The 23,607-nt window shown below is 35.5% G+C and overlaps 1 protein-coding gene across 4 annotated transcripts in view; it reads right to left on the reverse strand.

Moving 5' to 3' along the window:
- DACH1 (dachshund family transcription factor 1) overlaps nucleotides 1–23,607 on the reverse strand; it is a 359,157-nt gene that overhangs the window by 48,472 nt on the left and 287,078 nt on the right. For all 4 annotated transcript variants that reach the window (XM_085309491.1, XM_085309494.1, XM_085309490.1 and 1 more), the window contains exon 7: nucleotides 1,939–2,090. In XM_085309491.1, the coding sequence (XP_085165617.1) occupies nucleotides 1,939–2,090 (152 nt within the window). The remainder of the gene's footprint in view (nucleotides 1–1,938; nucleotides 2,091–23,607) is intronic.

Below are 23,607 nucleotides of genomic sequence, written 5' to 3' on the forward strand. Positions count from 1 at the left end.
TGCCACTATTGTGGACAAGTTATTTTAACAGACTGCATTTTTTTAAAGAGAATGTGTTAGCTTTTTCTACAAAGCTGGGAAAATAAAGCTAACTATATTTTTAGTTATTTTTAAATTATTTTCTTTTCTAGTCCTGTTAGATATCCAGCATCTACGGCGGGGGCGGGGGGGAGGGGGGAAGAGGTCTTGATGGTATGTGAAAAGATTCCTGGTGATCTGTGGAAACCATGCAGTGAGACAAGGCAACATACTGAAAAAATCCAGTGGGATTTATGTTCCACCTGTTAACCCTGATAGGTGATTTGTCATGATGTAGAAACTCAAGGTAAGGAGTAGTAAGTAGAATACCACAATTAGAAAAGGCATAAAGAAGTCTCTGTTTTCTTTACACTGCTGCTTTTTTATTTTAGCTCTTCACCAAAAAAAAAAAAAAAAAAAAAAAAAAAAAAAAAAACTCAGTGACTGAATTTCACATTCACATTTTCTGTAAAACACAACTGAATGCATTCTTGGCAAATTAATCCTGGTCATTTATCCTGAAGTAGTGCTGCACTCTCATATTCAATCACAAGATTAGCTAACCTGTTGATGTCGAATGCTTTGCTCATTAGGTTGCTGTCTAGAGACATTGAGCATGCACATTTGTCAAAAAAATTACTAAGAACTCTCTTATACATGCATGCACAGCTAAAATATTACTAACTATTTCTTCTTCTGGAAAAAAAAATACACTCTTTACAGATCATAGTAGATCTGTCAGAGAAATGTTCAAGTATTACAGTAATACCTTATTTTTGATTTAAATATTTAAGATCCAAAGTTTTAGAACCACAAAATGCAAGTACAAATATGCTCCTTCAGATCAGTCAAATATAGCAGTACTTAATTCTTAAACAGTAGCATTTTTCATTATTAGATTTCAAAAAATCACTGAAGAATGGATCATTTATGTTTCAGCAAATAAGCCTGAAGTTCCATAAGCTCTATTGAGATTATTTAAGAAAGTAAAGTGAGTAGAATTTGGCCCTACTTTGTTGTATTCTTTGCTGAATAGAATACAATAGATTTTATTAAATTTTCAGGAATGAACAGGGAAAAATATTGGGAAAAATACATTAGAGGTTAGTAGTTGCACAGACAAGGCATGTCTTCAGTGAGTACAATATGGCTGCACTACCTCCTGCACTATCATTTTGCTTCTGCTTGCAACATATAATCATATTGCTGCAAAAATTGCATCTGGAGAACACTTGACCGCTGAATTTGTGAGTAAAAAAATTCTTTAATCTGAAACACTAGTATCATGGCTCCAAGCTATACGCTGTATATATGTGTATACCTTGAAAGATATTTGAATCAGGCTGTGCTGTGGAACACTACAGACATCCTGACTACCAAATAGGAAATCTGCAGAAAATTTGGTAATACCCTTTGAAGTCTATTCTTTGAAAATAGTACTTTAAGTGAAATGAGCTTATTTCTAAAAGAAGTATTTTTTTGTGAATGTTTTCATGGGAGACACATTTCATATAGCTTTAGGTATCATTTCCACCTTATCACACCAGCAATTTAAAATGACTATTTATTAAAGAAATGTTTCTCTGCTTAATAAATGAGATAAACTTAAACAGTAAAATACATTTCATTAGCCAGCAATAAAAAGAGCATTTAAGACAAATGTTAAACACACCAATGCCATTTTCATTGAATTCTCTGCTGTGGCTTAATATACAATCTATATTTTTACCTACTGTACCTGACAGCTTCTAAATTCATTCGTTGTGGTTCCTTTAAAATCTAAATTAATATAAGTTTTCTCTAAATTAGTTGATTCAAATAATCTTATGAACTGATTAAGCTAGAATAGTTGTTTTAAATCAGACAAATCTGCAACTGGCTCATCTCCATTCCTTTAAGCTGATCTACAGAAAGGCCTACCTGGATGTTAGTCAGAAGGGTCTCTATGGAGGACAATCCATCAGGGAATAGAAAAGGAGATGGAAAACCCGGAGGTAGTGGTTGCCCATGCCCAGTTAGAGAAAGTTTTTCAAGGCTGTCTCTTGCGGTTGGTGTGGAGAGCGGGGTCTCATCTGTATGTGATTGAAACAAAAATATAGAACAAGTTACGCTTGTCTGTTTTTATTAGACCTCAGTAATGGCTTCCCTAGTGGTTTCCAGAACATTTATTGCAAATTGGTTCCTGCTATCAGGAGAAAATGCTTTCTGCTGAATTTTCTTTAATGAAAAAGCTGTGGAGATACAACAAGATAACATTAATGAGTAACTTTATAAGCCTTTTAAATGCAGTCTCTAATGAGACTGAGTTTACAGTGCCATAGAATCTTTTTAAAACAAATATTATCTCACATATACTTGTGATAATATATTCAGGCTGACTTTATGGGCACCTTCCCAATTATCTCATTTTAGTTTGTGTTCTATTTGGATTGACAATAGAATATTTTCTTGCATGACATATATTTTGTATACGAGAAGTATTTCAGTACAAGGCTTCCCATACAATTAACCCTTCCCACTCATAACAGCTTCATTCACAGCTCAGGAGATTCTGCAATGCAGAGAAAAAACACACATCTTCAGCGCATTTTTTAATCAAGAAAGTATACCTGGTTCCCACAACCAAAACATGCTCTGAACAATAAATGAAATTAACAGCACGGCTACAATCACTGGCCTGATCTTTTTTTAAGTGCGGCCGTCTTTTAACGATTAGTACTAAACTCCTCTGTGGCATCGTCGTAGCAATCTGACTGCATCAGCTGTGTCGTCACAGCGGGAAAACCTCCCAGAGCTAGAAGACTTCGAAGATTAAAGTTTCGCAGATAATCTGCGAATGGATTATAAAGCAAGTGCAGCAAAAGACAATTAATAGAGACTTGGATAGCCTCTTTTTTTTATTATTTTTTTACTTTTTGAAATATTTTTAGCCTAATATTGATATGATACAGAAATTTAGGTCAGTTCTTTTTGCACCAGATATTAATCTGAATTCATCAAAAGCTCAAATATCTGTACATATATAGAGATATAGATATCTATACATACTCTTCTTACTAAGGGCTTGCTCATTAACCAACACATACAGATGTATCTCAGTACAACACAAGGGCAGCAGACTGTATTCATGGTACTAGGCATATCTCTGTACAGATACTTGACTACAGAAGAGTTTTCCAGACTTGCTCTTTTTCACTTGGACTTTGAACATTATCAGGATCCACATATATGTTTTCAAGTATTTTAATTTCTTTTTCTTTCCCTCTGCCTTTTATTTAATTATAGTTTCAACAGAGTAAATAGTTATACTTACCTATTTGTCCTAGCATATACATTAGGAATTGTATTACATAATTGTTCTGATAGTAATTGCCCAAGAAGAACTCTCCTATCAGGGGGCAGTAGTTTCTTAAGTGGACATAGTCTAGGAAGAATAACATTGAAATCTATTCCAGCAAAGGGTAAGAGCTTAGGCTTCGACTGCCCCAGGAAAGATCAGAGAATTGTAACTCAGAGTCCCAGTTCATTGCAACAGACCCCTTCCCCGTTACTCTAAAAGGAAGCAATCTCTGCCAACCATTTTTAGATGTATATTCTCCCACCTCTGCATCAGGTCAGTTATGCTTGCCAGCACTTGCAGTGCTAGAATAAAAGGCTCACTCATCACATCTCTGCACAGCCTTCTCTCTGTGTATTTACGGAAAATAGGCATTTGGATATCTACTTCTAGGCTGGTCCCCCTTAGCTCCACCTATGGTCAATATAGAGAAATGGACATTAATTTAAGGCACTAATTCATCTGAATTATTACAGGCATCTACTGCAGGAGGAGGCAAATCTCTCTAGAAGTGCCTGTTGTTCTCTGCTGATTTTAAGAGGAGCCCGAGCAGACTAGCTCTGATGGAGAGCTAGTATKTGATGAGATCAAGTTGACCTCAGAAGTCATTCTTCCTACTTAATTGTGGCTCAGGCTGTGAGCAGCCTATACAAGAAGTCAGGCTACATTTTACATCCTCTCATTTTTGCTTATAGTATGTAGAACAACTACTACTTTCTTATAATGTCATCATTCAAAAGCTTACCAGGGTAAGCTCTGTGAAATGAATTGATGTTGACCAAGGAAAGCTTCAACCCGTTCAGAGTCATAAAAGATTTTTTTAGATATATTTTATCAAGTTTTCCAATCACGTCACAAAGTGCTGAGAAAAAACTGGCAGTGGATCATTGAACTATTCTGTTCACTTTACACAGAATCAAATCAAGCTCTGCAACTGTGCTCTATGGGTGTATCCTCTGTCATCCTCCTATCCCACAGCAATATGGAAATCCTTGTAGTCATTTTGCAGTTACATACTAAGATTCGGGCCTAAATATGAATTGCTTCTTTCTTCACAACTTTTAAAATATGCTAGATATTCATCACTTCATTAGAAGAATAAATTAGGTATTCCTGGGTATYCTATACTAGCTCATTTCTCTCAGATCATCCTGTTAGTTTATCCTCCGAAATCCTGTTCTAGTGTGAAAGATCATTACAAAATACTTTTTTCCAAATTGTTGTCAGAATTTATATGATTTAATTAATCAAAACAAACGAACAAACCAAAACAACAGAATGTTTAGATAATAATTTGATAAACACTACACAATATTATTGCATAGCTGGAAGCTTTGTGTTGAAAGCATAACTTTCCTAAACGATTCCTCTCCACTGGAGAAAAAATTACAAAACTACTTCATTACCTCTTTCATCCATATTTTCATTTAAAAAGTATGCATTGTTAATAAACAAACATTTGTATTTTTGTATTTCATAAATAGTTCACTGAATTTTTGACCGAAATTTTCTTAGAAGAAGTGGTCCTACTGAAGGTATAGGACTTGGATAGTATAGCAAGAAAGATTTGAACTAGTACTGTGACTAATTGAATCTATTCATAAAAATGAGAAAATAATTTTTTTTTAAAAAAAAGAACAGCATTATTCGCTGTTACATTTGTCAGAGAAATGGGCCAATTACCTTTCATAGTTTCTGAGAGAGCTTAGAATCTCACTAATATTCCAAGTCTCAACATACCAAAATATTTTAATACATACTAGATAAAATTGGCCCACTTAAAATACATAGGCTTTAATTTGCTTGAAACCTATGTTGTTCCATGCAAATGCTGAAATACAGAAAGCTCCTAACACAAGTCTTGTCACAGAATCTAGGTAAGAGACTAAATTTTATGTAGTGTTAGCAGATTGCTAACCAAAACAAAGCAAACATACTTTAAATATAAATAYGCATTAAAATTTACTTCATGAATGCTCAAACATGTTTTAAAAGATTGCAAAGGATTTCTTAATAATGTTTGGCACTGTTTGCAAATAACCTAAACAGTTCAAAAAGGGTTAAAGTTATGCATAATGGCATTAACTCTAAATAATGTCCAAACTCTTATGTTTTAATAAATAACAGAAACAAATTTACACTGAAGGGTAAGACTAGAGAGCTGAACTTGCTATGAACTTATTTTAATGAAACTTCAGCTCAGAAAAATAAGTCAGACTAATGTGACTTTGTTTTCCTGATGTCCCATGTGAAATAAACTTTGAGCGTGAGTATGTTTGAAACAGAGCAAATGTACATATTATACACAGGAAGCATGGATATTTGTGGATGTGAGATAAGCAAAGATTGAGGGAATCTTGAAAAAATGCATTTTTAAGAAAAACCACGTTGTAAACACAGCCAATTAAAACATAACCACATATCTTAGTAGCAAAATAATATGACCTCTTACCATTAAAGCATTTAAAAATCTTCCGTTCCTGCAAATGTCCTCTATTCTCAATACAATGATGTATCTTTGTTTCCAAATAATCATTAACCTAACGTCCTGTAAACAGTCAAAGAGGGACTACAAGTTCCCTTAAACTACCAGCAGAATAACACTGCAAATATGATAAGCCCTTGCTAGGAGACAGAGAGCTGGCATTTTCAGYCTGAACCCACCACAGGAAGCATTCGAAGACAAGTCATGGCAAGAGGGGCAGTCAGGAGGGGCAATCTGAAACTCCAGTGCCAGAGCRGGGAGCACAGCAGTGCCAAGCCCAAAAAAGAGCAGGGCAGAACAAAGAAGYGTCCAGGCCTGCCTTCGCTCGTGCCGAGAACCGAGACGTTATAAATTAAGAAATAAACAAGCATAGGACAAGCTGTTAGCCAAGCCTCTACAGTATCTGAACGGAGATGAATCTGTGCCTCGGCATACAAACTAAATCACCATAGTATCTCTGAAATATTTGTAAATGCTACATTCACTGCATCCATTGTCCCACAACTTCAAAAAAAATCACCTGTTTCTGTTCAAACCTGATTTTATCTGAGAACAACAGCTGGTATGGGCCAAATACAACCAACATTTTTCATTGCATTTGGTTTGTTGCCATTCGATTTTATTCTTTCCCTAGCTAACATGGAAGCAGACATCCAGGAAGCTGTGACAGCCTTTTAAACAATAATAGATGAACAGAGGCAGCCATTCTCGTGTCTGTGTTCCTAAAGGCAAGTAGGGTAAGTTCAAGCTGGTCACCAGTCAAACTGGAGAATATTGCTGTTGCCAGGATTGCCAGAGTAAGAGATAATAGCTGACTCCAAAAAGTACTGCATAATTACTGCCTTTTTTTGTAAAGCATCTTGATGGKTTTTTTTGTCCCCTGGAAAATATTTTAAATTCATTTGTTCCTAAAACAGGCTTGCACTTACATGCTTTATTTTAATGAAATAGAGTTGCATTTTCTTTTATTACTATTATTATTATATATCTGATATATGTATCTTATAGAAGCAATCTATTCAGTTTTGCTTAATATAACTTTAGTCTACAGTCATATATCYCTAAGTTCAAAGTTTTGCTATGAATCTGTATTTCACTATCCTGAGAGTTAGTTTTCAGTCCTGAGAAACTCTTCTGTATTAATTCAGCTGTAATTGTTGATTCTTATTAACATAAAAGAACAGGGGTCCCATATACTAAACCAAAATGTTGAGCCAATTTAGACAGACAAGAAAAAACATCTGCTTGCTCAATTCCCACATCGTCTTGGCTGCTTTATAAATTTTGCTGGTTCAAGACTCATCCTGCATATAACTTGGAACAATTTGAGTTAACTGTGAAAGATGTCACAGTTGTAAAYGAATGTGCCAAAACTCACTCTGATTAAAAAAAAACTTTTTCCCCCCCCTAAATCTACATTTTAGTTTCTTCTTGTTATGCCAAGTATTCTCCAGGACACCCAAAYACTCTGAAAGTAACAAGTTTGCATATGTGGTAGCTGGAAATACAGCAGAAATAACAAACATTCAGTTAGACTTACAGGCTGGCTCTTGCTTCTGGAGCATTTAGAAGAGTCTGGAGCTCTCACGGTTAACAGAGCCATTACAAATGCTGTTCACCAAGTTCTATTTCATGGCTTGATATGTTTGCCCGAGGACTTTGCGAATAGTAACTCACCAATAATGAAATATGACTAAAAGATGAAAAGCCGACTAGGAAAGGACCACGGCTACTAAGAATATGTTTCTTTGACGTGTACGTTGAACACCACAGCTTCATACCTCTGCAGCCCCACGCAGTCGTGCAAACAGGGCTTCCAGAATACACACATCATTTACATCATTACAAACTATTTCCATCAGTGGCTTCAAATATGCGCACACCCTCTTCATGTCAAAGACAACACAAGAATATAAATAGATTAAGAGTCTAGTTTTGTATGTCCACTTTGGAGATAGGTTTGCATACACAGTCGGTAGTGGCTTATTTTATCAAGTTTGTCTATGGTCCTCAGTAAGACTCTGCAATATTTACTAACAATCCTGTCTGATTTTAACCACTGAAAATAAAAAGGGTCCCACTTGATGTTTGTCCTTTTTCGAAAAGAGAAAGTTTCAACAGATACATTTCAAGGATTTGTGGGAAAGGCTTTTAATCCTTTTTTTTTTAAAAAAAAAAATCACCTATACAGATCACTCTTCACTGCTGCGCAGTCTGTGAGCACACTGCAGCTGAAACCATCTCCCTAACGGCAAAGTTGACCCAGCAGGAGAATCACTCCTTGAACACAAGATTATAAACCTCACTTTCTCACAATGAGATTCCTTCCATTACTGATACCTTTTGTCAAAGGCTAGAAATTGGGATGACTGGACAAGGAGAGAGGCAGTAACTAAGAAGAGAGGGGAAGCTGAGCCGAGAAGRTAGGAATGAAGGGGACTAAAGGTGGACAAACAGTTAGAAGATGGAGACTAGGACTGGGATTACATGGTAAAGAAGTGGCACAAAGAGTGCCCAGGAATGACAAACATGCTGACAGATTAAGAAATAACACAAACAAATTTTGCTCTTTTAACGTGGAATATATTGTATGAGCAATTATTAAGAATTGTAGTTCAATGTAAATTAAATTTGTTTATAAAACATGTCCTTTAAAGAACATGTGTTTTAGTTTTGTTGAGGAATTGCTGATAGAGTTTCATTATAAACGAATGGAAAGAGTAGGCAAAATATATCCAAAAAGCAAAAATGTAATTAGCAGAGATGTTCCAGCTGTGAAGATTTCTTCAGGCTTTTCTAGCCTGAAGATCAAGTTGAACTAGATCAAGTTGAGTTTATTCTTCATTTTACATGGCCCTAGGAGGGCCTCAGAGTCAATCAGCACAACTTATCTAATTTTCTCTGTCAATAACAGGATTATTTTAATAACATCTMTCTTATTTTGCAGCCTATTACCGATCAGGGCTGGGTCAAGTAGTATTTGATGAATTATTTATTCTAAGGATTTCATAATATTTTAGAATAAATTATCATTCCTATTTTTTAACGTATTTTACCCTAAAATTGAATGTTAAGATGTCAGTAATATTTCCAGTTTGTGTACTCTGGCATCATACTACATAAAACTCAAGATAAAATGATGTGGTTTCATTATCCCCATAATACAAATCATTCTGTTCACTCCCAGGATTTTTCACACAAATTGTTTAAGTATATAAAACCGTCAAGAATAAAGAAGTGGGATAGTGAGAGAGGACTCCAAGAAATAATTCTTCATATATCTGATAATTATATAGTACAATATCTAGAACACTCCATGGTAACTTAAATTAATTAACTCTAGAGGAATATAAATTCCTAAATAAAAATACAGGCATGACGGTTAAGAAGATATTCTAAATATTTTTTCTTGTATTTGTTTAATAATATAGTATAGATACAAGAATTAAGTCACGTCTTAATCTTACAACCTGGAGTTYTTAAATATGAAAACTATGTTCAGTATTTCTTTTTAAAAAAATCCTTATATGCTATTGGTAGGTACAGATACAGATTAAAACCATCTGTACTGAAACATCTGTACTGCTGAAAAAAGTATAAATGTATTTTGCTGTTTCATTTCAAATGTCCCAATTAGTACTCTGCTAGCTCTAGCCCACCAGCCAGGCAACAGTGACTGTGAAGAAGAATGTTTCTTGGCTTCACAGCAATTCTATGTCAAGTACCCACATTCGTAAGAATATGTGGAGGGTTGTGTAAAGGCATCTCTCTATGGATTCAAAAGTGTGATTCTGAGCTTGTTCTAAAGTCATGCTGAGGGTTGCCCACAGTCCTCTCTGTGGCTAAGAGGTACTTGCTTTGGAAATCAACTACTAGATATGCTGCCGCTTCCTGGCGCTGGCTACAGAAGCTGGTTCCCCAGCCTAGGTAGCCTGACTGTACATGTAGCTTTGAGAAACATACGTAGAATCAAAGATCAGGGCAGATACTCTGATTCTGAGCTAATTTCTTGATTAACAACAAATTTTAAATTATGGTTGGGACTTAAAGCCTGAATAATTAATGTGCTGTATACTGAATTTCACATTATGAACATAAATGCGTACTTCTTTCAGCTGACGAAAGTAATATGCACGGTAATACATCCACAGAAAGCATACTTATTTTGGGGCTGCCTGTTCTTCCCTACACTTTAATTGTCTTTATATGGCTACTTCAAAATGCAGAGGTAAAAACATTACAAAATGCAACAAATATATTTTGCTAGATTTTATGGGATTATTTCAAGTGCAACATGATTTGGCTCAATAATTCTCTAAACATGCTTCAGGAAAATTGAAAAATATCTATTATCTGGGGATTTGAGGTGATGTAAAAAATAAGAAATACCAATAATACAAGCATTTTTGTCATTGCCAGCTGAAAAAACAACTCTCATTGGTTTTTGGGAGCCTAACAGTAGTAAGAAGGGAATTTGTGATACGAATAGATGGTAACCTTCATTCTCTGAAGATGACTGTTCTATGATACTGCCTGAACCCGCATTGTATTCACACTTTTTACTTGGTCTGTATTCAATTAATATTTAGTATTTGTTCTCTTTAGAAAAAAAATGGAGTCGACATTTTCAAAAAGTCCATATCCAGCCTTGTTACAATTATGGGGGTCTAAGCAGCACCGTTAGTGCTACTGCTCCCTTCACGCCTCACACGGCCCATGTTCTTGGTAATCTGCTGACAGCACGAATTGGATGCTTAAACAGAAAGCGAATAGACAGTGATGTCCACCCAGTGCTAATCAGCTGTCATTTATTCAGCAACACATATCCTGTCCTTGCAACCTAGTGCTGGTAAGCAGATGAGGTTACCTGGGCACGCCTAGCACCGGGTGTAAAACAGCAATACAGAAGTGAACAGCACTGCAGTTCGCAAGCAGCTGCTGTCGCAGAGTTCAATACAGAGGTCAAAAGATGTTTAAACAGGCTACRTTTATAGCAGGGAGATACTGGTCCTCTTCCCTAGCAGAAAAATCTTCACCCASTCAGTATTTATAAAACTGGGTATAATGATGAAATATTTTGTTTAACTCAATATTCATACASAATACTGCTAAGTTCTTTTTGATGAAAATATCAGGTTTTAGATAATTATACATAATGTTGAGTGATGTTTCATTTTCCAGAGACACAACACTCTTAAAACATATATACTTATAATCACTTCACTTTCCTGGAGGGCAGACTGTTTATGGCCAACCCATGACTTTAACATCTTAATTAAAAAAGAGTACTATCAAGTACCTCTAATATTTGGATTAGAGCACTGAATGAGAATCTGTAAATGTCTAACAAGACAGAAACGTATATTAAGAAAAACTGTTCCCCAGCTTTTTATCATGCCAAAATTCCTATCTCCAAAGGCATTGGTGCCTAATTCTTATAGTCAAAAATGGTGATAAGGTCAAAGATAGTAATCAAAAAATAGTCGACTCAACTCATCCAACACAACGTATAGAAATATTAGGCAACAAGTCCAGGAATTCTCAAGTACATAAGGAAAAAATACAGATACATTGGAAATTTGACAAAGAAACCCTGCTTCCAAAAGAGGGCAACCAGAGATCTATGTTGGTCAAGCCCCGCAACCACACTTCTAAGAAGATAAGGTAATAGGAGTTTTAAGCTCAATAATTCAGTAACATCTAGTCTTTGATTAAGTATACAAATGGAAATACACACATATTTGCAACATACTTTTTACAGAAAGATGTGGTCAAGTAGCTCCAACAGCTTAAGACTTCTCATTGCAATTACAGTAATTGCTATGGAAAAGGGCATGAAGCAACCCATTTTGACAAATTCTTCTCACCAATAAAGGTACAAAATGAGTGAGCTGTTCAAATATCATGCAGCAGGGTATCACAGACACTTCCACAGTTTGGGGGCTAAAAAACACGTTTGCATAAAAGATTATCAGTTGTGTTTAATTCACTTTTAAAAATAATTCTGCAGATTTTTTACAAATATAATAAAAACTCTGAATGTGTCTATCAATGGAATGATTCCAGTACTCAGATGCAAATGTTGTAGACAATAATTGATGTACACATTTTGGATTATATGGTTATGATATCCTAATAGAAATTTGGCTGCCTGCCTATGGGAGTCCAATGTGAGTTTCATGGTTTATAGCATCAGACAGAGTTTTTTACAGTACTATAGACACATTTCTCAACCCATTGCCTATAGATTATTTTCTAAGACTTGATTTTCACAGAAATCCATAATAATAAACAAACCCAAATCCCTAAGCCCCCAAGTGCTCAGAAACAAAATTCACAATGAAAAGGCAAGCATTTTTATATCTGCTATGATTCCTCTTGCAATTCATTCATCAAACATCTGCAACAAGCTGCCAGAATGTGTCCATTAGTGAGATTTCTATGGTGTTCACTAGCTTGATGCTCACTGATAGAATAATGTAGAAGTTTTAACTCTAACGTTTTCCACTCCATTTGAGGCATTCACTTCAAAGTGAAGTTGTTCTTACTGCTTTTACTGTTGCAAATATAGTCACGATTTGGCCTGCATGTGTTTTCATGTCTTGGAATATGTAAATTATGCTAGCATATCAGAATGCATATTAAATAAGAATCTATAAAACTGAAAAATATCCTTTAGGTGTTTATACATTATAGATCACATTCAGCACTGATTTAACAGTATAAAAATGGGTTGGAGTCATCGTGTAGGTTGGGTCACTGTGGTTTATAATACATAAAATAAGGTACCTCACATGACAAACATGCCTTATACATGCCTGTACATTAAAATCTTTCCCAGCATTCAGCTTCTAACCTTCATGTACAGTAAATATTTCATTCGGCTTTCTATCTGCATTACATCAAAATATCAAGAACACCCATACTGTTACTCCACTACCTGAATGTATCTTTGGAGTAATTTTGTTTCACATTACAATTTCTGTAAATGTTCTTGCATTTGTGATAGGACAGGGTTTGACAAATTTTTTATCGCCTTTTATTAATCAATTATACAGAAAACCTAGAAATACTATGTAATAGGAGCAATGAACCAACATACAGTTAGTTTTCAAAAGCTCTCTACTACCATTTGATAATTCATGCACATGATGGCTGTGGATAAACAAAACAGGAATCAAACAGAATACAGAGTGCAATTTTGGTACTCTGAAAATAGTTACTGCCTAAACTAACTGAACTGCACAAATTTTATTATCTTAACCTGAGGAGTTCATTATATATTTAAGGATAATGCTTTTATTCAGTATCCTGATGGTAGGTTGGCTTTTAGACTACCTAGAGAAAGAGCAAGATTTCTCTGATTTTGTGAAGTCAACTGTTGCACCCAGAAGATTAAGATGAGAAAGTGACAGCAACTTCAGCATTTTTTTTCCTTTTTTGAAAAGAAATCAGTTTTAGAAATGAAGGCTTCTCTTCTACCAAATTTCAGTACATTTCAGCAAGTTCAAAAAGTTAAAATCAAAATTCTTCTCTATTTTTTTCAGAATTGCTTTCCATTGACTTCTCTGTCTTAAATTTTATCTACCTCAATGTATTCTACTTCTTCTTAAAATCTTTTCTCAAAATACTTGTTAACACTTACAATGATTTGAAAATGTTCTCCTTCACCACAGTACCTGTCCTTTCCTAAGATATGAAGTTAGTTCACTTGTTGAGATTTTGAGTCTAACTAAAGACCAAATGAAAAAAAATACAGTCAGACAGCTAGAGAAAACCTGAAGATCTGTTACAGAAATTTAAAGGGATTTAATCTAATATAAATCAGCCTAGATCATCTCCCCACTTTCAAAAGAAAACAAGTTTGACATCCCTTCTACTCATGCAGTCATGTAAAAATGTGAAAAGAAGATATAAATCATTATCAAATCAAGTAAGAAAATGGAAAGTAAGACCTTAAAAATACCTTTTTAATTTATTATCCATTTTCCAGTATTCTGGCATAAACACTGTGGGAATGGTCCTGATTTGTCTCTTAATTTTGGCTAGAAGCATAAATAATTCAAGCCAATAGAATTACGTTTTCATGGGAATGGGTAGGAAAGATCAAAATCAAGTCCAGTGGTTTGAAACATAGTACACATTTTAATACACTACTTTATGATCACTTTTGGTCTATAAATGAAGCCACACTGTCATCTAGCACAACATCGTTTTCAATGTGGAAAGTAACTATAGATTTGTGGCATACAAAAGTAACAGAAATCTTAGACAACAAAAAGCATGGCACAAATCTTTTCAGCTTACTAGAGCAAATAAAGCTGAGTCAATGATCTAATCCTGTATTTCATTTCAATTGCCCCAAAAGTAGGAATTCAGAAGTCACTTTTAAGTCCAGAACTTGCCTCATAGTTCTCATAAATGCTAAATTTGTTTTTAAGCTTAAGAACAGGCAGAAAGCAACAGAATGCTTTAAGAGAAACTTTGCTTTAACCCTACCACTATTTTCGGCTGTTCTGTCTTTGTACAGCGTTAAGGGTGGTATTGTATGGTCCCATTGTACAGCAGATGTTAAATGCAAAGTAAAATAGTCAGTTGTAAATGATTGATGAGCCCCTTTACTATTTCAAAATAAGCCCTGATTATTTATATAGTTTTGGACACTGCTTGAAAGCATCATAGTAAACCTAAACAATTGATCTGTTTTTCAATGGCTTTTGTGTGCAATGTATTATGTATGTTTTTACATTCTTCTGTGTAAAAGGCCCTGGTGTATGAGAAATGTTTAGAGTTTTGAGTACTCCACCCAGTCCATATGGTAGGTTTGCTCTGTGTGTAAGACTTACCTTTTTCCACCAGGTCCATATGGCAGGCTTAAGCTAGCCAGGGCCTTCTATTCTCCACAGGGGCCATATGGCAAAGAGAGCTCAGTGAACACTCATTTACCTTGTATTAATATTTCATGCATCTTCAGAACATACACATACATATACATACACATACACATATATATTGATAGGACTGTGTAGAAAAGACTTAGCACCTGAAGAGTTTAGCTACATAATCAACACATCTATGACAACATGATATGAGATGTGGGTTCTGTTTTTATCTATTTTATTAAAAAATGAAAACACAAATGAATTATTTATCAAATTATTTGATAAACTCATCTGAGGGCTTTAGACATTTTGACAGAGTACTATTTAATTACGCTAACCAACCAGTGGACATTAATATAGATGACAGTCCAGTATTAGTTTTTAATATTACCTTACAAGAAGAGAACCAACTCCTTTGAATCCACCTGTGACAAAAGTGTGCACAGTATAGACAGATAGAGAACTTATTTGTTTCAAGATTCATCTCCACACTGCCCTACCTTTCTGAGTAGAACACTATTCCCTTACATACCTAAGCAAACTGGTAATAAGCCAGAGAAACAATAAAACAGCGTAGACAGTAAATGATGTGTAGACAGAGATAAGTATTCACAAGTCACCTGTAAATAAGTTATTATTTCTTGCAGACACAGTACCTCTGCCCCACTACTGGAGAAGAAGGAACAGAGTATGATATAAGAACTTTAGTATCTTTCTTCTACTGACTTTACACTTCCTTTACTAGTGGACTCAGATGCAGGGCTAGAATTTGTGTAAAACAGTTGCATTGTGCTGAATGATTAAGCACATGGATTTAAAATCAACTGGAAAAAAATGTTGAATTTAAATTGTAATCCATATTTCCATACTAATTATTCTAAGATGGAAACATTGTTACAACATTTACAGCYCAATCCAAAGCTTTGCTGTAATTCTGAAGTAATTTAGGAACCTTCAGCACTTTATTTGTATTGGAAAGATGGAAGCAATTTGTAACAACAGGTTCATGAAAGTTTTATTGCAACTATAAGCTGATTTAAAAAATGGAGCAATATTCCCGGTAGTAGAAATTTTACAACCAACTTGTCCTTATTTGAAACTCAGAATGTTATGAAATGCAAAGATTATAATATATTGTTTGGATTCATAGGATTTATTGTACTTTCATCTGTTTTCCTCTTGCTTCAATTCATGCAACAGAAYTTCTAAATTTTAAAATAAATATTTAAATATCTCAAATAATTACTGGGGTTAAAAATAGAATAAAAAATTCACAACAAGTAGGTGCACTCATGGTTTAATTTCACAAATAGCATTTATGTTTGGTTCTGCAAATAATCAAWAAAATATGGAAGAGTTTGCCACAAGGAATATATCTCCTCATTTAAGAGGAGTCAAATACCAATTAGCATTTAAAGAAAGTGATGTGTAAATTGAGTGTTCTATTAAAGTAAAAAAAAAAAAAAAAAGCTGCCCAACTACCATATTCATGCCTCTTCCTCCCAACTTCCTGCTTTTGACATTGGCCAAATATGGCTAAATCGATGAAAAAAAGCTTTATTAATTTCCAAGATTAAAAAATATGACCCCATACTCCTCACTTTAACTTTTGTTGTAGGAAAACTCTCTTTAATATTCACTTATCCTTTGTTTCAGTCGCTCTCTTCTGATATATTCTCTATATATTGCTTTTTATGCATTCTTCTTCCGCTTCCAATTTACAGCTTACAGCTGCAAACCTTTACTTCCAGTTTTTGCAGAAGGATTTGTCTATCTGCAAAACTGCTTGTAAAAATATATATATAAAGAGCTCACTCCACAACGCATAGGGCTTACTGAATGCCTAAAAGAGATGAAGAGTAGAATCGTCCTCGGCCTGGTGCCCAGACTTCAGCCTGCTGGGGAAGCAGTCCTCTGCAAAAAGTGACTGAATTCTCCAGACAACGGGAAGAGAAGGTTGGTGTCAATTAGATGCAGCTTCAGTGACTAAACTTAAGCAGCTAGATTCTGTCCCTYGAGGTTTTCAAATGCACCCACCTCATTTGGTGAATCATGCAAAGAACTAAGAGGCCTGAAAAGCCTGTTTTTCAACAGACTGGGTCACATTTTAAATATAATTTGCAACAGAATAAAAATGAAGATTATTTATCTATGTCTGTCTGTCTATCTATCTACCAGTAGATAAAATACCTATTTGTTTAATTCAATTTACAAATGGAAAGCCTAATCATAAGTAAAATTATAAGCATACCATTAAGGTCATATGAGTATAGCCCATAGTTTTCAACATATTCTCATAAAATTATAAAATATAATTGTATGCTTTGTGCATTCTCACTAAGTCAGCAGTTTTCTCTTTTGGGAGAACATGTTAAAATTAATTGAGTATCTCAATTAAATTCTTTATACATACATACATATAAAGAAGGAAAAGATATGAACCTGACTTCATAAATACCATTCAGTGGGATTTTGTTAAAGTTTAGATGTATAGATTTGTATCTGAAATCCTCTGAAGGTTACAGGGTGAAACCTTCCAACAATATCTTCAAGTCTTCAGGGACCAAATCCCATTATGTGGAGTTCAGTGAAGAGGGTAAACACTACCATAAAGAAATACAAATTGCACATATTTCCCATTTAGCCAGTGTCACAAAAGTTCACCATTTAGAATTCTAACCAGTTAGGACTTATTCTTGGAGGTCAAGTACCTTGTGAACCTTGTCATCTCACTGATGACATCATATCCCATCCATCAATTCTTTCAGGAGCACACTTGCCATCTGCTCAGCACGCTATAATAACTTATTAGACATATTCACAGGGTAACAATCTGTACAATGACACTGTTATCTTAATGCTGGCACATAGAGAGATAACAGCCATCGCTTCCCTGTCACAGCACAATTATTCTACCTTCCAACTTGAGGAGAGAAGTTGGATATTTAAACTTCTACTAAACTGCACGGAAACAACAAATTCGCATCAGAAATTTGTTTGTTTGTWTTTCAAGGTGTTTTTGGACTGTGAACTGGTAAATGAAGACTACATCATAACATGCTAAGTTCAGTTCAATGTATCGATTTTGTACCTTAAAATTTTTTACAGTTGTGCTCATTCTCTAGCTTGCAAAATAAATAAGAAAAACATATAATTCAATCAAATGCACATAGATAGCAGTGAGATCCAATTTATTATTTGCAAACATATTAACTTTCTAGAACTAATACTTTATTTCTCTATAAGCCCTTAAAAAAAAAAAAAAACTTCTTTATAATAGCTATTATCAAGCAGAAAACAAGACATGGAGCAAAAGTACACATGCTAAGCTTTAAAAAGACTTTTTGAAAACTAAAGGCAATGTGAATTTTCATAGACGCATATGTATTTCCGTAGCTTTTCTAAAGCATGTTAATACTGAGCACAGCTAGCACAGCTGCTGTCATAGTACTTATGATTTAATAAAGTCCACTACAACTCTCCCTCAACCTCAAAAAATATTTTCAGAAAARGGGTAGTATTTATCTTGCATTACACAGAATGCATCCTCTGTTCCTTCCTTTGGCTCGTCATTTATTCCAGCTTACACTGTGATCAACATTGTACTAAAATAAAGTCAAGTACAACAGCCGCTCTCTGCCCATCAAAACTCACAGACGTCTGCCAAGCACTTGTAACAGCTGGTGTTACATTAATTAGTTTAAACTATTTATTTCATCCATCTCCAGAGCAGATTGAGCAAAAACATTAGAGATTATTCTAGCATCTGTAAGTGCCCTGCAAACATTAACCAACCAAAGTTAGAATATTAGTCATTAACTTATAGTATATGTGATTTAAGACTCTATACATTTATTGTAAATAAAAAAAGAAAATTCCACAATGTAACATAGCCTTGGTAAGTTTTTGTGGATTGCCTTTTCACAAATCTGAGTTTTAAACTTATATAAGTCTTTGTGCACATAAAGTTTCTTTTAAAAAATTATTACTAGAAAGTTATTATAATTCCTGGCAGCATGGACCATTAAGCAATATATGACAGGGACTGGGTGACTCAGTGGATTAGTCAGAGGTTTTATGTCCACTGTTGGAATCCAGCCCTAAATACGGTGATCAAAACAGTGTTATCAAATGGTTGTAAAAATCCCAATTAAAATCACTCCTAAAGCCGCTACTAAGTTTTTAGTGGGCAACATAATAGATTTTTCACTATCAACAGAGTTCTCACAACTATCTTTTTTCTTTTAATAGGCTTAGAATGGATACTGGCAAAAGCAGGTGGATGAGAAGAGGTCCGAATGCTGCGTTCCCCACTCAAATGGCTCAGCGACGAAAGCCCATGCAAGGACGGCAGGAGTAGGCTCAAGGCCACCGGCCCTGGGCTTGACTCCATCCAAAATAAAAAGCTTCCAGCATTGGTGCCTAAAGCTCAAAAAGGATATCAAAGTTCTGCGCAAACACTTCAGAGGTAATTCCTTCCTTGGACAACTCTGTTGTAAATATATAGAAAGGGAAATGGAGGCACAGAGAGGTGAAGTGCTTTGCCGAAGGTCCCACACAAAAAGTCAATGGCAAAGCCAGAATTAGGATCAAAGTCTCCTGTTTCCTGACTCTCACCTGGTTCAGAAACATCAGTCCATAAGGCCAAACTTTATTGACACCAACTGCTGTCAAAATCCAACAGTTCACTCACAGAACAAAAATGCAGTTAGTTAAGCAAGTTAATCAATACATGAAGGAGATAATAATCTCCTCAAGCCTGACTGGCTTCAGTTTCTTTATTATTATTATTCTGCCATGAATATATATATAATAAAAATGTAGTAATTTAAAGTAGCACCAGATTTAATTAAATGACTGAAAAAACCCTATTATTCAGTTTAGAAAATCATGCCTATTCTCAAAATATTTGTATTTACAAACAAAAATAATTAACAGTTTCAATTTCAATAGTTGAACAGTAAAGTGAGAAAAGCAACCTGTCGTTTATGTTTATCTAAATTGTACAGATACTGATCTTGCGAGGTTCCAGCTCTTTTAAGCTCTGACGGACTTGTTATGGCTTGCTTTGGCCATGCAGAAATGAATGTGAGTGATGGAAACTGAAGAAAAAAATATCAGTTATTTTCACTTTTCAACCTTATACTATCTCTGGTAAACAAGATTTTCTCCCTTGGCTTTATTTATTTTACATCTCTCTCTCTCCCTCCGTGCATTTATTTATATGTGTGTATGTGTGTATGTATACATGAAAACATGTATGTATGTATATCTCTATATATTAAAGATGCTTAGAGCATTTTTTTTTCTGCCCACCTCACAGTGGTGTTTCTGAATAACTCCACTAGCCAAAAAAGCAGGCACACAGCTAATGCCAAAGTTGCTCCAGACCAYGCAAGAGAAAGTGCCAAAGCACATATAAGAATGGCTTCCTCAAACAATACTAACAGCTCCTTTTCATACTCACTCTTTATTGGCCTCGACAGACAGCAAGAGCCAGAGACTCTTTTCTATTCTTAGGTTCCCAGAATTTACAACATGCTACATCTGCCACGTATCTGTTGGGTTACATGGGTGCTGCTATTTGATTATCCATTTTTATTTTTATTTTTAGTACAAGGACTTTCAAGTTATTGAAATAACTTGTAAGTCAGCCTGGTTTTAAAAGGCAAAAAATACAATCATAAAACTTCTGTTAATGAGAGACAGAATACTTTGACTTTACATCTTCTCTCAGAAAAAAAAAAAAAATATATATATATATACATACATACACATATACATTCCAATTTCCAGTACTTCCAACAAGTAAAACAAGTACAGTCAATCTCACCACAGAATACTGAACCCTGATTGTTTMACTAATGTATTTTAAATGATTCATAAAAGAAGCTGGTTTTAACCTGTGTTCTTAACTAATACTGGCCACCAGGGTCTGTCTTCATTTCTACCACAATTGCTGCACAAACAAAGGCAGTACGGGGCCCTTGCAGAGTTCTCAACTTACTCTTCAACTTCAAATAATACATTTCATTAGAAGCTCTATCTATAGAATGTCTCTGCATGCTCAATTTTCAGCGTCCAAATACAACCTCAAGGGAGTCATGTACATTCAACAGGAAAGTGTTAACATGTTCCCAGTTCAGTATTCTGCTTTACCTCTTGCACTGATCAGTTTAAACGTACTAAAGCCACCAGCCAATTTATTTTTTTTTTGCCTCCCTCTGTTTCTTTTTCCTTGTAAAATTCCTCCTTATGCAATAGGAAAGTTAATTGTTAAACTTAGTTACAGAACCCTTTGTTCTTGCTGAAGTCACTTTGCTTGTCTCTCCTACTGTAAGGACACCAAATCCTAAAAGCTGGCAAGAATGCATATGTTTATTTCACCATTGCTCTGCAATTACTGAATGCCACTTAATTATAGCAACAGATGCTCGAGTGTAGGAACCAGAAAAATCAAACGCCTCATTTCCAGGTTATTTTTTTCCATTGCTTCTGCCAACAGCAGATGTGTGAGCCCCTTGTGCTCTGGCGTAAATACTTATCAAATCCTAACAGGTCACCTATGTCACAAACAACATTTCAGATGCAACTGTTTCACCTGATAATAGGCTCTGAAAATAAAACTGTGAGCTGTAAATACAATGTATTCGGAATGAAATGCCATAATGTGAAATTGCTTTTTCTCCAGCTACAACAGAAGTCCTTGACAGTTTTTGGCAGTGATAAATCACCCTCCCATTAATTGTCTCCTCTCTCATTGTGAGGTGAGCTGCTAAAAGGGGCAGTCAACAAAAATGACTTAAAGGACAAATTTTGGCAAAAAGACAATGAAGAAATCTGTCATTGCTAAGCCTCCAGTAAACTGTCATGAAACAATCAAAATATATGTAGCTGAAGTGTTTATGTCTTTGTTAGAAAGGTTATAGGATGATAAGTTTATAGTTAAAACAAGAAGCTCAAAGAAACTGTAGACCCTTGAGACACCATTTCTCCCTGTGTTCTTTAAAATTTTAGGCAAATCCTATTAATGCTTCAGTTTACACAGTATTTGCTGGTTTTATTAACCTTATTTTCTGACTCTTTTGCCCCCCTCAGCCCAGACGACAGAAAGCCCTATGAAGGCACGATGCTCTCTACAACAATTCTTGCATCCAGTTTCAAGATCCTTCCTTTTCGTTGATTTAAGTCAGAAATAAAGACCTCACAGAAGCTGATCCTTAATTCTAATGGGATGATATCCTTCTGTCTCACTGTAAATATCCTGGTGCTAGTCAGAGCAAGGGCCTCTCGCCTAGTGGCTTCCAGACATTGATCTAGGAAGAAAGAAGCAGCATTTGCTTCCTATATAACCGACTACKTTCCCGGCTCCCACTCATGGACCCATGACTGAGGAGTGTGAAAGGATGTCTGCTACCTTCTTCCTTAGAACTGGGACTCACCGTGACTCATTTCACCTAGCAGGGCTCCACTCTGCAAACAACTCCTTCCTACTGCAACTCTTCTCCAGACTGAACAAAAGGGACCCTGAAAGCTCAGAATTCCGCTCTATAGGAGAAAAAGTTCCAAATTGGGTGATAATTTTTTTTTTTTTTAAGTGATGTTAATATATAAGGAGCAGGGAGATGGCTACCAGTTTTTACCACCCTCAGGCTGCCTCCATCTCTACGGCATTCAGCTGGCAGATGGTACGTTTAAGACCACAGGTTATCCTATGTGTAGGAGAGACAGAACTGTGTGCAGGGGATGCTTGTCAGATACACGCCTCCAGAAAGGGTAACATTTCTTCTGTTAGAAACAACACGATGCTGTCATTTTACATTTTTTTTTATTTGTTGAGGCTGTGAACTGAAAATATTCTGAGTTAAAAAAAAAAGAAAGAAAGAAATTTCTGTTTACCTGTCAGCAGATGGTTGGAAATTTAACATAAGCAAGGTTAGAAAATGATTTGTTACTAATGTGCCTGTCAAGGGCAACGTCTGGAGTTTGGTTTTATATTTATGTTTGTAAGAAAATTACGATATAAATATAAATGAGTTGCATCAGGTATTTTAAACTAGACTGCACAGGACACTCGAAAATATATGTCGGGGACATTCCCTGCACCCACACGGAAACAAACTAGATGACCTAATGTGTCTCTTCCACCACAGATTTCTACCATTCTCTATTAACCTAGGATGACTGATACTAAATATCCTTTTATATTGCTTTATACCCCGTTTTGCTTTGCTGGGTATTTGCATGCTTTCTAGGGGAGCAGATATCTTAGGAGAACGGATAGAGGGAAGTACTAAAGGGGTTTCTTCATCCCAGTGGCTGCCTGGGAGGAAAGCCGCGCGATAACCTGTGAAGTTAGAGCAGCTTTGTTGTCACTGCGTGAGAATCCTTCATCAGTTCTTCTGCTTTTACAAAGAAAGAGTCATCTAACGTTGTTAGGCGTCTAATGCAAAGCCTGCTTTTTTTGACATGGTTATCACAAGCTATTTTCTGTCCAGACGTTTACACAGACCTTGTGTTACCCATGATTTATCCACAATCCACGCTCCTCAATTGTGTTTAAACATGGTTATAGTCGTAGTAAATCATGTGTCTAAACATGTAACTAGAAAGAACCATATCACTAGCCCTGGAACATTAAACAATAATACTACCACGAGCACCAACATCATCAACAAGTTTCTGTCAGCCTCACGGTGCAGTACTAATGCAGGCATCTCCCTCTCCCCTTCCTCTCCTCTCTGATCTATATTTCTTTCTATGGTCACTTATGGCTCACAGGACTACGTCTCTGTGCTCTGCACCTACACTGAACCCAAATTAAAAAAATAAATGTCAACATTCACTTGGGAATAACACACCAGATTTTGCCAGGATATTGCACA

Source organism: Rhea americana, unplaced genomic scaffold, assembly GCF_003343005.1.
Source record: "Rhea americana isolate MKP2758 unplaced genomic scaffold, rheAme1 scaffold_3, whole genome shotgun sequence".
Taxonomy (NCBI): Eukaryota; Metazoa; Chordata; class Aves; order Rheiformes; family Rheidae; genus Rhea; species Rhea americana.